General features: G+C 41.2%; 2 protein-coding genes across 2 annotated transcripts; both read right to left on the bottom strand.

The window, feature by feature from the left end:
• Positions 1–7,962: 7,962 nt before the first annotated feature.
• Positions 7,963–8,448, bottom strand: LOC138900624 (uncharacterized). The gene has a single exon (XM_070187727.1). The coding sequence runs from the start codon at positions 8,446–8,448 to the stop codon at positions 7,963–7,965; it is 486 nt and encodes a 161-aa protein (XP_070043828.1).
• A 144-nt stretch (positions 8,449–8,592) lies between these two features.
• LOC117279578 (uncharacterized) lies at positions 8,593–9,189 on the bottom strand. Its single transcript, XM_033659131.2, has one exon. It carries the CDS (start codon positions 9,187–9,189, stop codon positions 8,593–8,595), a length of 597 nt encoding a protein of 198 aa, XP_033515022.2.
• Positions 9,190–14,425: the final 5,236 nt, after the last annotated feature.

Here is a 14,425-nt window from a genome sequence, read left to right as displayed (position 1 = left end):
GAACATTTTTTCATATAATAAAGTATCAAAAACACACATACTAACAATGAAGAATGAATGTGCTTAGTCATATATAACAAACTTTTTTGGGATTTAATAATTTTAGCAATGTAAAGGATGTGAGAAAATTTACAAGAAACAAAGTAGGAGTTCATTGATGTTATTCACGATAACTGCGCGAAACCAAAAGTGCCTTATATAGTTAAAGCAGTCTAAATATGGCAATTATGATTATATATGTTGCGCGGACTCTCCAAAACAGTTGTCGCACCCGTGTCAGATCCTTCAAAAATACACTATTTTTGAAGGATCCGACATGCACCCATCTATATTTTCAGAGTGATGTAAACTTAGGGTCCACCAAACTGTATAGTCAGTTTCCACATAACACACGCAATCAGAGATAAGTAAATGATACAGCAAAGTTTGATGTGGAAAACTCCCAACTCACGAGATTAAAAATCACGACCTACACTAGTAGGATTTCAACTTCACTACTGAGGAAACTTCAGATTACAAACTATTGTAACCTAGGAATTAAACTCTTAATCCCTCAATCACTTGTAATAACTCTATTACAAGCCTCTTTGTAATAACTATATTACAAAGCCCACAACTCGACTAACTCTAGATAAGACACAAACACAAGGTTTATGGTTTTATAAATGGTTTCCTACACAATGCTTCTAGCTAAGCTAAGTAGGAATTACAAATAGATCACTCTAACAAAGGTACAGCACAACTAAGGACATATGGTAACACATTGTCGGAAACTGGTCCTTTATTCTGTTGTTCTTCGTTATTGAAGCCTTGAAGTCACTTCCAAGATGGAAACACACTTGAGAGAGAAGCTTAATCATTTTCGAATTATTCAAGTGTGTGTTTCTCCCTTGCTTCATGTTGATAATATACAAGTGATGTCACTTAGATGATGCAAGAAATTATCTGGTACAAGGCATGCTTCATAAAGTGACAGTTGCATTGTTTGCACTGTTGCGTGTGTGTATAGAAAATAGTGCAGCGACTTTACAGCTGTGGGGAGTTAACTTGTACTATCAGTAAGGGAATTGATCTCCATCTGTTCCCTCCGTCGTCTCTTTGATTCTAGTTGTTGGAACTTGTGGCGGACTTGAGATTTATTGTTCTTGAGCATGTTGAGGATGTGTAACAGGTTCCCGATCTGATTCTTATCATAAAGTTTGTTAGATCATCAAAATACAAAAAGGCACATAACTTATCAAAATTTTCCCCTTTTGATGATGACAAACTTATAATTTGAAGTCCCCTTGAGAACCAGATCTCCATACAATATTTCCTGTAACAAGACTCTTATTCCCCCTCAGAACCTGTTCCAACCCATGTTCCCCTTCTCAATTTTTCTTCCCCCTTTTGGCATCGTAAAAAGATTATACACAAGTAATAGGCAAAAAGAAGTCTAGCAAAGTTAACTCATGTCACATGTGTGCACACAACATGGCTAAAAACATAGCACAAGAGTATAACATGCTTGCAAAAGACGAGATGCTCATTATTTTGAAAGAAAAGAGAACAAAAATAGTAGTACCATTGTTACACAACCATTCACAAAAAAACAACTTAAAAGTACCAGTCATCGAAAAAACAAAATAGAGACTAAGGTAGGACAGACGCCATTCAACTGGACACTAGGAAGGAAACTGTTTTAAGGAACACTAGAAGGGGGAGGCAGGGATGAGGAGGCAAGGGTTCTAAGGAGAATATCCATTCGAGCATTTACAGACACTTGTTCGTTAAGCAGCTGCTCTTTCAGGTCCTCGGCCTATTTCCTGATATCTGCATTTTCTTTGGTCAGGCGAGCAACCTCTGTGCCTTGTGCACTGCTGGAACCAGGTACCTCCTGGGCCTAACTAAGCTGCCCTTCAAGAATGGCATTTTGTGCCTTCAACCTCCTTATCTCCTCATTTGCAGTATTCTGAGCATCAATCAGCTGAGAGATAGTGGAATTGCTGCCAATACCTCCTTTCTTATCAATACACTCGCATTCCTCCAAGGTGGTCTTTGAGAAGGTCTGCTTGCGAGTTCCCACTATTGCTTTTCCTAAAGGGACTTTGAAGAAGTTAAATACCTTAGTGAGCAAGAACCCATAGGGCAAACCATGATTACCATCCTTGAAGTCTGTCACTTTCTTCATATGCTCTATCATAAGACCAGGCAGATTGATAGTGGTGTAGGCATCCGGTGCTTCCATGAGGAATAGGTCTGCTTTTGAAGTAATCGAACATCTTTCTACACGTGGAAGCAAGAACTTATTCACTGTTTCAAATAGAAGTTGATACACTAGAAGGAGGGCCTTCTTGTGTACCCGTTCCCCTTACTGCACAACATCATCCTTCAGAATGGCACTTCTAAAATTTGGAGAACATGTCCCCTCAATGGATGAGATCCCTCCAGTAGGCACTCCCAAAATATTCCCTAACACAGCCTCGTCCATCACAAAATCTACTCTGTTGACCTTCAAGCAAATGTTATCATCTTCCACTGTAAACATATATGCGTAGAAGCTACGCATCTCTTCCTCAAACACCTTGGGGCTCTCATTGGTGAACAAGTGTGTCCATTTTTGAAACTCACAAATATCAACCAGTTGACGTATCCATGTCATGTCAAGAATGTCAGGGGTAAAAGTTCTGCCCCACAGTACTCTGCTTCCTGAGGTTTTCTCTGCCTTTATCCTTTGACACAATCACTTTGTCCCTCTTGGAGGAACCAGGTTCCTCGGTGTCACCGGCCTTTCTTTTCACATACTTCCTCACATTCTTCACCATCTTTTCAGACTTCTCACAAGATTTCTCACCAGACTTATCTCCCTCCACATTTTTCACATCCACAGTTTTCACAGATGACTCTCTCCTGGGTTTTGGAATCATAGTTTTCTTAGAGGACTTACTAATTAAGGAAGCAGGTTCCTTTCACCTCTTCATTGTCGACATCAACACAAGTGCTGGAGGCACTTCCTCCTCATTCACTAGCTTTCCACCTTTCACCAGCCTCCTCATTTTCTTCTCTTCTTTGTTTATCTTTAGAATAAATTCAAGTGCTTCCTTCTGTTGCAGCCTGGTAATGGGTCTTTTAAGAGTAGGTTCTTAGGAGCTACCCTTCCACTTCTAGCAACAATGAAGCTAACTACAGTCATGTTGTCATATTCTTCCTTACTATTTTCATTTTCCTCTTCAGATAGAGATCTCATCTCAGGAATGACGAAGTTCATCGGCTCAGCATCGAAGTGAGGAGAAGAGGCAGGACCAGTACTGACCTGGGGCTCTTTTGAGGAGCAAGGGGTTTCATCTCAAGTAGGAGAAGAGTGCTCTTCTTGGGCAGAGGGATCAGGTCCCTCTGTTGTTTTCCCAGTAGTACTGACAGGTGCCAAATTTTCAAGGGGCACCAGTTCCCTACCCTCATCCTTGTGACTTTCACCTTCCCCCTGAGACCCAATGGTCTCACTATCTCCCTCATAACCACCAACCAAACCTCCCTCTGTAGTAATTAGTAACATGTTCTCAACAGCTTCTTGCTCATTTACCCCCAAAATAGAATCAGAGGATACAGGAGGAACATTACCTGTAGGATTGGCAATATTCAGATCAAAGCTTGGAACGGCCACTGCTGAAACTTTGCCACTACGAACCACATCTTATTAGGTATCAGAACTTTCCCCAACTTTCTGACAAGAAACTTCTTGTCCTTCGTCTCCGTCTACTGTTTCGTCTTCTGCCATTTTTTTGGCGAGGCAGAAGGAGATGTCGCAACAACGAACCTTTTGGTGTTCTAAGTCTTACGACTGTGATGAGAACCAGAACTCGATTGGGTTAGAGAGGAAGCAGTAGGTGGTTGTTGGTCTGATATGGGGTTTTGACTGGTCAATTGTTGGGACTTAGACTCTCGCTCCAGTTCTTCATAAGACGAAGACATAGTGGGGACGACACTGGAAGTGTTTGGAATTTATGGATTCTGAGACATAGTAGGGATTGTAAGTAAAGACACGAGAAGAAGAGAGTTTGATTTGAGAGAGAAAAGAGAATTTTTGGTTTTGATGTGGATAGTGAGGAAAGAGACAGCGTTTGGGGTTATTCAGAGAAAGTGAGGGACCGGTTACAAACGGGTATAAATTACTGGGTAAACGGGTCATTTAGTAACGAGTGTGACGTTTGAGTTCTAAAGAGATGAGAGAGAGACTGGAAACATTTAATGACGTGGCACTTTCATAGCCGTTAAAAATATGCATGAGAGTACAAAGGAACTACTAACCTGAGTCAAGGGAACCAGGTTCCCTGACTTGGTTTTGTAAATGTGAACCTCATCATTTTACCAAGATGCAACATTATTAGCTGCTTGTTTGCTCTGTGGTTGCCATGCGTGTTTACCTGTAACGGTATAGAGATGTGTTAGAACTTGCCATAAAACACTTTTTATTTGTTTTACCTGTTCATTCTTTTATAGCCAATCATTGAGTGCCCTGGTGCTCAGTTTGATTTTATCAACCCCAATGCCAATCGATTCTTTTCAAAGTTCTCTCTGCGCAGTGCTTTGGTGAAGATATTTGCTACTTGGTCTTCTATTTTGAAGAACTTCATGCAGATAAGACCTTTTTCAACATTGTCTTTGAGAAAATGATGTCGCACATCAATGTATTTTGTTCTCTTATGCTGAACCGGGTTCTTTGCCATGTTGAGAGCACTGGTGTTATCACATAGTAATGGCACACAATCAGATAATACACCAAAGTCCTCCAGTTGCTACTTGATCCACAAAAGTTGAGCACAATAAGAGGCAGTTGCCACATACTCAGCTTCTGCAGTTGAAAGAGCCACACAGTTTTGTTTCTTTGTACCCCATGAAATCAAACACGATCCTAGAAAATGTGCAATGCCAGATGTGCTCTTTCTATCCACCAGATAACCAACATAATCAGCATCAGCAAACCCAATTAAGTCAAAATTGTCTCCTGGGTATAGTAGAGAACCAGATCATACGTTCCTTTGAGATATCTTAGAATCTTCTTGGCAGCTTTCAGATGAAATTCTTTTGGACTGGATTGAAATCTAGCACATAATCTCACACTGAATACGATATCAGGTCTACTAGCTATGAGATACAAGAGTGAACCAATGATACCTCTGTACATGGTTTTGTTCACAAGAGAACCAGGTTCATCCATGTCCAGAGGAGTGGCAGTGGCAATAGGGGTATCAATGGTCTTTGAACTTTCCATCTCAAATCTCTTTAGGAGCTCTTTATGTACTTCTGCTGACTTATCATCGTTCCCTTAGGGGTTTGCTTAACTTGCAACCCTAAGAAAAAATTCAACTACCCCATCATGCTCATTTCAAACTCGCTTCCCATAAGCTTTGCAAACTCTTCACACAAGGAATCATTTGTTGTACCAAAGATGATGTCGTCAACATAGACTTGCACAATGAGCAGGTTCCTCCCCCGTTTCTTCAGAAATAAGGTGTTGTCAATTTTTCCTCTTGTAAAGCCATTTTCAAGAAGGAACTTGGACAATCTCTCATACCATGCACGAGGGGCCTGCTTCAGTCTATATAATACCTTGTCAAGTTTGAATACATGTTCAGGATGTTCATGAGACTCAAAACCAGGTGGTTGTTTGACGAAAACTTGTTCCTTTAGTATCCATTCAGAAATGCACTGTTGACATCCATTTGGAATAATTTGAATTCCATATGAGATGCAAAGGCAATGAGGATTCTGATGGCTTCCATTCGAGCAACTGGGGCAAAAGTCTTATCATAGTCGATCCCTTCTTCTTGATTGTACCCTTGCATTACTAACCTAGCCTTGTTCCTTGTTGTATTCCCAAATTCATCAAGCTTATTTCTGAACACCCACCTAGTTCCTATAATAGTTCTGTCCGAGGGCCGAGGAACCAGGTGCCATACGTTGTTCCTCTCAAATTGATGGAGTTCATCTTGCATAGCAGTAATCCAGTCAGCATCTTTCAATGCTTCCTTGATATTTTTGGGCTCAATTTGAGAAGGAAAGTTGAGAAGGCAAGTGAACTTCTTGTCTTTGATTTGGTTTGAATCCTTGAGTCAAGAGGAGTGATCACATTTTGGAGAGGATATGAACTTTTGTGCTTCCAGTTAGACACCTGAATCTCATTGTGAGAAGACCTAGGTTCCTCTGAATGGGATCCATTGTTGGCATTGATGGAGGAGTGAGTTCCACTTCTCAACTCAGCATCAAGAGTTCCTTGCATGGCATTAACAACTTTGTTCTCTACTTCAGTTGTTGTGATGAAGGAACCAAGTTCCTCTATATCATCTGGAGATTCAGCTATATCATCTTCTTTGGATTCCTTGACTTGACTCATTATGTCAGCCTTTCCATTTGCCATATCAATGACTTCACCAGGAACCTTTGATTGATCTCCGTCTAGATCAACCTTATCATGTGAATCTTTCCTACATAAGTGTTGTGATTCATTAAAGATCACATATATGCTTTCTTCAACACATTGAGTTCTTTTATTGTAGACCTTGTATGTTTTGCTTTGTGATGAATAACCAAGAAACATTCCTTCATCACTCTTGGCATCAAATTTTTTGAGTGCTTCCTTACCATTATTGAGAATGAAACATTTGCAGCCAAATGTCCTTAAGTGGGTTAACTTGGGTTTCCTTCCGTTCAGCAGTTCATACGGGGTTTTGTTCAAGAGGGACCTGATCATGCACATGTTCACATCTTCTGTGCCACAACTCAGCATCATCATCAACAACACTCAGACATATAAGATCCCCATTGTGCACAGACTCAAAATCAGCAACATAGATATTTTTGAATTTTTTTGTCAATAGAACCACTTCACCAGTCACGAGATTTGTGACTGTGCAGGTTTTTGATAAGAATTCCACTTTGTTTCCTTTGTCACAGATTTGAGAGACACTCAGTAGGCTATATTTCAAGCCATTCACATAGTACACATTCTCAATTGAATGAGTGAGCGACTTCCCAACTCTTCCTACTCCCAGAATGTATCCCTTTCTGCCATTGCCAAAGAACACACTCCCTCCCTGCAGGGCTTTGAGTGAAAGAAAATCATCAATACTTCCAGTCATATGCTTAGAATAGCCACTATCCATATACCATTTTGGTTGCTTCCTTTCACCACTCCCTGCACAAGAAAATCAAGGATTAGACTTAGGAACCCAAACAAGTTTGGGTCCCTTGTAGACTGTAGTAAGGAAAAGGGCGAATTAAACTTCTTTTTGTCCAAGCAGGCATTATACGCTTTTTAATAGAGGAACCAGGTTCTTTAGCAATAGTTACCTTTTCAACAAAAACCTTATTTTTCTATTGGGACTGAATTCTAGCCTTATAGTTTTCTTTAAAATGCCTAGTGTTAACACAGTGAGTGCAAAGCCAATTATCAGGGACAGTAACATACTTGCTATGTGGATTGCAGGGAGTCCTTTCCTTTTGGAACCCGACTCCCTGCCTGTTACCACCATTGTTTGTATACATGGTAGTGATTATATCAGAGGACCAAGTCTATTTTAGAGATTTTTCTAGGTCATTTTTAACTCTGCCTGGATCTTCTTGAAGTTGTCTGTTTCTTTCAAGTTCAGCACGCAGACTAGATTTCACCAATTTGAGTTAATTTTCAATCTTAATGTGTGCCTCACTTGCAACTTCCTTTCCCTTTTGGATGTTCTCAGAACTTTTTCCCTTTTTTTAATTCCTCAATTGTTTCTTTTAGATCCAAAACTACTACCAAGAGGTCATCTCTCTCATGCTCTATATTTTCAATTCTTTCAGTTAGAATATCTTTTTCTCTTTTTAGAACCTCAATGGTTTCTTTTAGGTCAACCACTACAACTATCAGATCATCTCTCTCATGTTCTACCTCTCCTAGTTCTACAGTTAACATATTTTTATCGTTTATAAGATTACGATAAACATCAATTAAAATATTGGCAAGGATATAAGCTTCTTTTGAGAGTAAGACTTCAAATTTCTTTGAACGTCTAGAAAGTTTACCTCATCATCATCATCATCTTTGCCATCGTCATATTTTGCCATCAGGGCAAAGATAGAGTCATATTCAGCTGCTTCGCTTTCAATTGCCATCATGGAGGTGTCACTTTGTTCATCGTCTTCCCTAGATTCACTGGAAGAATCTCCCCATGCAGCAAGAGCTTGTTTCACAACATTCTCAGCGATATCTTTTCTCTTGAATCTCTTGTCAGGAACCGGGTTCCTCTTAGCTGCTTTGTCTGTGTTGTGCTTGTACTGGTCTTGCTTGAGGAGAGGACAGTCTTTGATGAAATGTCCTAGCTTCCCACATTTATGACACAAGTCATAAACTCTTGGTTTGTTGGAGCTACCCTTTTTTGGAATGCCTCTATTTCTGCGAACCATTTTCTGAAATCTCTTCGTCACGTATGCCATGTCAGCATCCTCACCACTTTAGTCATTGTTGTCAGCCTTGAGGACCATGTTCTTCTCCTTTTTGGGCTCTCTTCTTTCATGGTCCTTTTTCTTCTTCATTTCATAAGTCTTCAGATTGCCAGTGAGTTCAACAATGGTCAGCTTTTAAAGATCTTTTGCCTCTGTGATGGCATTAACTTTGCTTTCCCAAGAGCTAGGTAATACACTAAGTATCTTCCTGACAAATTTGTTTCTTGGAATAATTTCTCCTAGAGAGTGGAGCTCATTGATGATAGGGGTGAATCGAGTATGCATGTCCTGAATGGACTCATCGTCCTTCATCCTGAATAGTTCATAGTCAGTAGTGAGCATGTCGATCTTTGACTTCTTAACTTGAGTTGTCCCTTCATGTGCTATTTGGAGAGCTTCCCAGATCTCCTTGGCAGAGTGACAGGAAAAGATTCTGTTATACTCGTCTGGACCAATACCACAGACGGGGATCTTTTTTGCTCGGAGGTTTTTCTCTATAGTTTTGCGATCAACATCATTGTACTCCTTCCTTGTTTTTGGAACTGTCATTGTTGGCTCCCCAATGGCCTTCATGGGAATGAAGGGGCTATCACAGATGATATCCCAGAGCTCAGAATCCTCAACTATGATAAAATCATGCATCCTTATCTTCCACCATCCGTAATACTGTCCATTGAATCTTGGTGGTATGTAGGTTGATTGACCTTCTTCAAAGTTTGGTGGAGCAGCCATGTGGATCCTCTCTAGGTGTTAGCCTTGTAGAAAGAACATGCTCTAATACCAATTGATGTAAACTTAGGGCCCACCAAACTGTATAGAGAACCTGGTTCTCTATCAGTTCCCACATAACACACTCAATCACAGATAAGAAAATGACACAGTAGAGTTTGACGTGGAAAACTCCCAGCTCACGAGATTAAAAACCACGACCTAAACTCGTAGGATTTCAACTTCACTACTGAGCAAACTTCAGATTACAAACTATTGTAACCTAGGAATTAAACTCTTAATCTCTCACTCACTTGTAATAACTCTATTACAAGCCTCTTTGTAATAACTTTATTACAAAGCTCACAACTCGACTAACTCTAGCCAAGACACAAACACAAGGTTTATTGTTTTACAAATGGTTTCCTACACAATGCTTCTAGCTAAGCTAAGTAGGAATTACAAATAGATCACTCTAACAAAGGTATAACACAACTAAGGACATATGGTAACATAGTGCTGGAAACTGGTCCTTTATTCTGTTGTTCTTCGTTCTTGAAGCCTTGAAGTCACTTCCAAGATGACAGCACACTTGAAATAAAAGCTTAATCATTTTCGAATTATTCAAGCGTGTGTTTTTCCCTTGCTTCATGTTGATAATATACAAGTGATATCACTTGGATGATGCAAGAAATTATATGGTGCAAGGCATGCTTCATAAAGTGTCAGCTACACTATTTGCACTGTTGCGTGTGTGTAGAGAAAACAGTGCAACGACTTTACAGCTGTGGAAAATTGACTTGTACTGTCAGTAAGGGAACTGATGTCCATCTGTTCCCTCTGTTGTCTCTTTGACTCTAGTTATTGGAACTTATGGCAGACTTGAGACTTATTGTTCTTGAGCACGTTGAGTATGTGTAACAGGTTCCCGATCTGGTTCTTATCATAAAGTTTGTTAGATCATCAAAATACAAAAAGGCACATAACTTATCACAGAGAGTCCGAGCAACATAGATTTCTGAAGCAGTGAATTTTGAGACCATGCTTTTGGCTAACTCCAAGAATGTCAAACCAAAGTAGGAGCATCTCGGTTATGAATAAGGATATTCACCAAATATGTCTCTAATATACAAGCGTGTTATAATGAATGCCACCAAGACTATGGGACCAATAACATCCACGAAAAAGGATTGGTATTGCAATTTGCTAGTAATGTATAGTACTATCTAACCTAAAAAGTGGGGCAAAGGATAACTTTGTTTTAGACCATACCAACCTAAAAAGTCTAATATTGGTTGGTCCTACTGCGTCCTAAGCAAATCATGAGATAACCTTTACACTATATCCGTGATTAATTAGATATGTCCCAATTGAGTTGCTCACATCTCAACTAATTCTATTAGATATATCCAATTAAGTATCGAATAACTTTGACCACCAAAACTTAAGTAAATTAGAGGAAATACCTAATAAAATTTGAACCTATGACCTAATGATTCTCCTCCAACTTTAATAACTACTAGGCCTGCCTTAAAGACACCTTATAATCAGAAAACCAGTTCCAGAATTACTAAAGCATAATTTGATGACCCGCCATGTCATCATGCCACATAGGCGCCATTTGGCATATATTAATGCCATGTGGAAGCTTACATAGGAGAAAGGCTAGCATTTGTGAGAAGATTCTAGAGAAGTATGGACATTTCCTTTAGAAGATCCTAGATCCCTATGGGTTTGCTAGGAAAGTCCTTGGAATCTTCTAGGTTTGTAGAGAATTTTAGAGAAAGCCCTTATCTTGTACATATTAAGGACTTGTGTAACAATTAATATTTACACATTAGCCTCTAAGAGACTACTATATAAAGAGGGCCATTCATTTGTAATTCACCAAGCAAACAATTCAAGTTCTCTCAAATACAAATCTTAATTTAACAATTCTCTTGTGTTCTTTCTAACATCCTCTTAGCGATTGTGAGTGTAGTAAGGCTGGCTTGGCATAGCTAGAACGTGAGCAAGTTGTGCAAGATCGTGAGCGAGTTGTCAAGTGTCGTACATATACTTAGTTAAAGACTAAGGACGTAATATTGTGGTATCAGAGCAAAGGTTACAACTTAGGGAATGACGAACGACGGAAAAATTAACACTGTCAACACCCAAGCCAACGTCATCCAGGATACTGTTGGCAAGAAGGGTCATAACAAGAAGAGGAATGCCACCAACAGGAGCCAGGAAGTGCCACCCGAGGTTGTGTCAAACGAAGGGCTTACATCCCAAGAACCATCATCCACTAAGGCGAGAGAGGATGAAGTTGAGGTCCTGCCCGAGGACGTCTCGCTCGGTAAATAGTGGGTGATGAAGATGAATGCGGTGATGGACGCCATGGATATCTTTGGCCAACGTTTAGGTAAGATGGAAGGCACCCTTAGCGTTCTTGAGAGGCACACTCTTGAAGAGATTGAGAGTATCTGAAATGACTTGGAGGGACGTACACAGACCGAGATGGAACTAAGGTAAACCATCACTGCCTTGGAGTGCAGACTTATGGAGACTTTGAGTACTATCAATGTTATAAAGGCAAAGATATAGTCACTCGAGGATCATGTCGACGCTGGCGTGACTGAGCTGACCAGCAATGTTGTGGTAATGAGTGAGGCCAAGATCAAGGCTCCCAAACCCCCGATGTTCAAAGGTGTTCGTGATGTATAAGAAGTGGAAAACTTCCTATGGCACTTAGAGAACTACTTCAGGCACGCAAAGTGAGGGACGACGAGGCCAAGATCAACAATGTCATGTTGTACCTCTTAGATACTGCCATGCTATGGTGGAGAAGGAAGATGGCCGGCGTGGATAAAGGTCTATGTACTATTAGCACGTGGGATCAGTTCAAAACCGAGTTCAAGCGACAGTTCTTTCCAAACAATATCTTGTACGAGGCAAGGTGCAAACTTAGAGAGTTGAAGCAAACATGGAGCATACGTGACTATGTCAAGGAGTTCACCACCCTTATGTTTCAAATCCCCAACCTGACCAATGATGACTTATTGTTCCACTTCATGGATGGGTTGCAAAATTGGGCTAAATAGGAGTTGCAACACCGGCAAGTCGCGGATATAGACCAAGCCATAGTGGAGGCTAAATCATTGATGAATTTCAGGCATGACAAGCACAACAAAGACAAAGGCAAGGAGTTAAAGGTTAGCAATGTCAAAGGTGGGGGAGACCGTGGCAAAGGCAAGGAGATACAACAACAATACTCCAAGACTCAAGATTCCAAAAAGTCGAGTGGCTATCAGGGCTACACCGAGAAGAATGCGCATGCCGAGAAAAAGGGATGCTACATATGCGGAGGGTCGCACGACTTTAGGAATTGTCCCAACCTAAAGAGCATCAGCGCCATAATCCGTGAACGGAAGGAGCAGCCACAAGGAGAGAGTTTGGGAACCGCACAGTTGGGTATGATCAGATTATGTAGTGATGTCACAAATCAAGCTATCCAACCTACCGATAATGGCAATCAGTATGAGGATCTCACCATCAACACCAAGCCCGCTCATGCAATGGTGAATACTGGAGCAACTCATAATTTTGTGACTGAGGCTGCTGCAAAGAGATTAGAATTGAAGCTTGATCCAACTAACTCTTGCGTCAAGATCGTGAATGCCGAGGTACAGAATGCTCGTGGGGTAGCTAATGGAGTTGGTGTCAAATTGGGAACTTGGAAAGGTATGACAAACTTTACAATAACACATATGGATATCTTTGACATCATATTGCGACAAGAGTTCTTTAGACGTTTCCATACCTTGATTGACCCTTACCTCTAACGTCTCTTGGTTATGGAGCGAGAAGGTTCTTGCATGGTACCTACAGTGACTATGCCATACGGATAGAGCCAAGCACAACTTTCAACTATGCAGGTTGTCAAAGGGATCAAAAAGGGGGAGCCGACATTCGTGGCAACCATTGCAAATCTGGAGGAAGACAAGGGTTTTCAAGAGACAGTGCCGCCTTGCATAGAGAAGTTACTTGAGGAAAACAAAGATGCCATGCCCGAGGAGTTGCCTAAGCACTTGCCGCCTAGGCGAGAGGTGGATCACAATTTTGAGTTGGAGCCGGGGGCTAAGCCACCCTCATTTTCCCAATATCGTATGGCACCGCCTGAGCTAGAGGAACTCAGGAAACAATTGAAAGAGCTGCTAGATGCTGGCCACATTCGCCCATCAAAGGCACCTTTCGGCGCACCAGTATTGTTCCAGAAGAAGAAGAATGGATCATTGCGCTTATGTATTGACTACCGAGCACTTAATAAGGTCATCGTGAATAATAAGTACTCAATCCCCCTCATTGTTGACTTGTTCGATAGACTTTGGCAAGCCAAGTACTTTACCAAGGTGGATCTTCGCAAGGGCTACTATCAAATTCGCATTGCAGAAGGGGATGGGCCGAATACAACATGTGTGACGAGATATGTAGCCTTTGAGTGGTTGGTGATGCCTTCGGCTTAACCAATGCACCGGCCACATTTTGCACCCTTATGAACAAGATTTTCCATCCCTACCTTGATCAGTTCTTGGTAGTCTCAACAACACCTTGGAGGAGTACATGGAGCACTTAAGGAAGGTTTTCCATGTCTTGCGGGAGAACGAGCTATACATCAAGAGGGAGAAATGTGAGTTAGCACAATCAAATGTGCACTTCTTAGGCCATGTCATTAGCAATGGCGAGCTACGCATGGACGAGGCTAAGGTACGTGCTATCCAGGAGTGGGAGGCACATATAAAGGTAAACTCAGTTGAGATCCTTCCTTGGCCTTGTTAACTACTATCGTCGGTTCATCAGTGGCTACTCATCAAAGGTCGCACCATTGGCTGAGTTGCTAAAGAAGAACAGCCATGGGTTTGGACAGAGCATTGTCAAAAGGCATTTGAAGGCCTTAAGGCAGCTGTAACAGAGGAGCCAGTCTTGGCGTTACCTGACTTTGCCAAGACATTTGAGGTGCATACAGATGCCTCAGACTTTGCCATTGGGGGTGTCTTGATGCAGGCTAAGCATCTCATAGCATTTGAGAGCCGCAAGTTAAATGAGACGGAGCAGCGTTACACGGTGCAAGAGAAGGAGATGATTGTCACTGTGCATTGCCTTCGTACATGGCAACATTATTTGCTCGGGTCGAGGTTCGTGGTCAAGACTGACAATGTGGCTACTAGCTACTTTTAGACGCAGAAGAAGCTCACACCAAAATAGGCTAGGTGGCAGGATT

This window comes from Nicotiana tomentosiformis, chromosome 10 (genome assembly GCF_000390325.3).
Source record: "Nicotiana tomentosiformis chromosome 10, ASM39032v3, whole genome shotgun sequence".
NCBI classification, from domain to species: Eukaryota; Viridiplantae; Streptophyta; class Magnoliopsida; order Solanales; family Solanaceae; genus Nicotiana; species Nicotiana tomentosiformis.
Note: the sequence above shows the minus strand (reverse complement) of the source record. Positions and strands in the feature narration are given on the sequence as shown.

Bases quoted from the DNA above. Each gene is read 5' to 3' on its own strand.
- LOC138900624 (XM_070187727.1), bottom strand. From the start codon at position 8,448: ATGGCATACGTGACGAAGAGATTTCAGAAAATGGTTCGCAGAAATAGA.
- LOC117279578 (XM_033659131.2), bottom strand. From the start codon at position 9,189: ATGGCTGCTCCACCAAACTTTGAAGAAGGTCAATCAACCTACATACCA.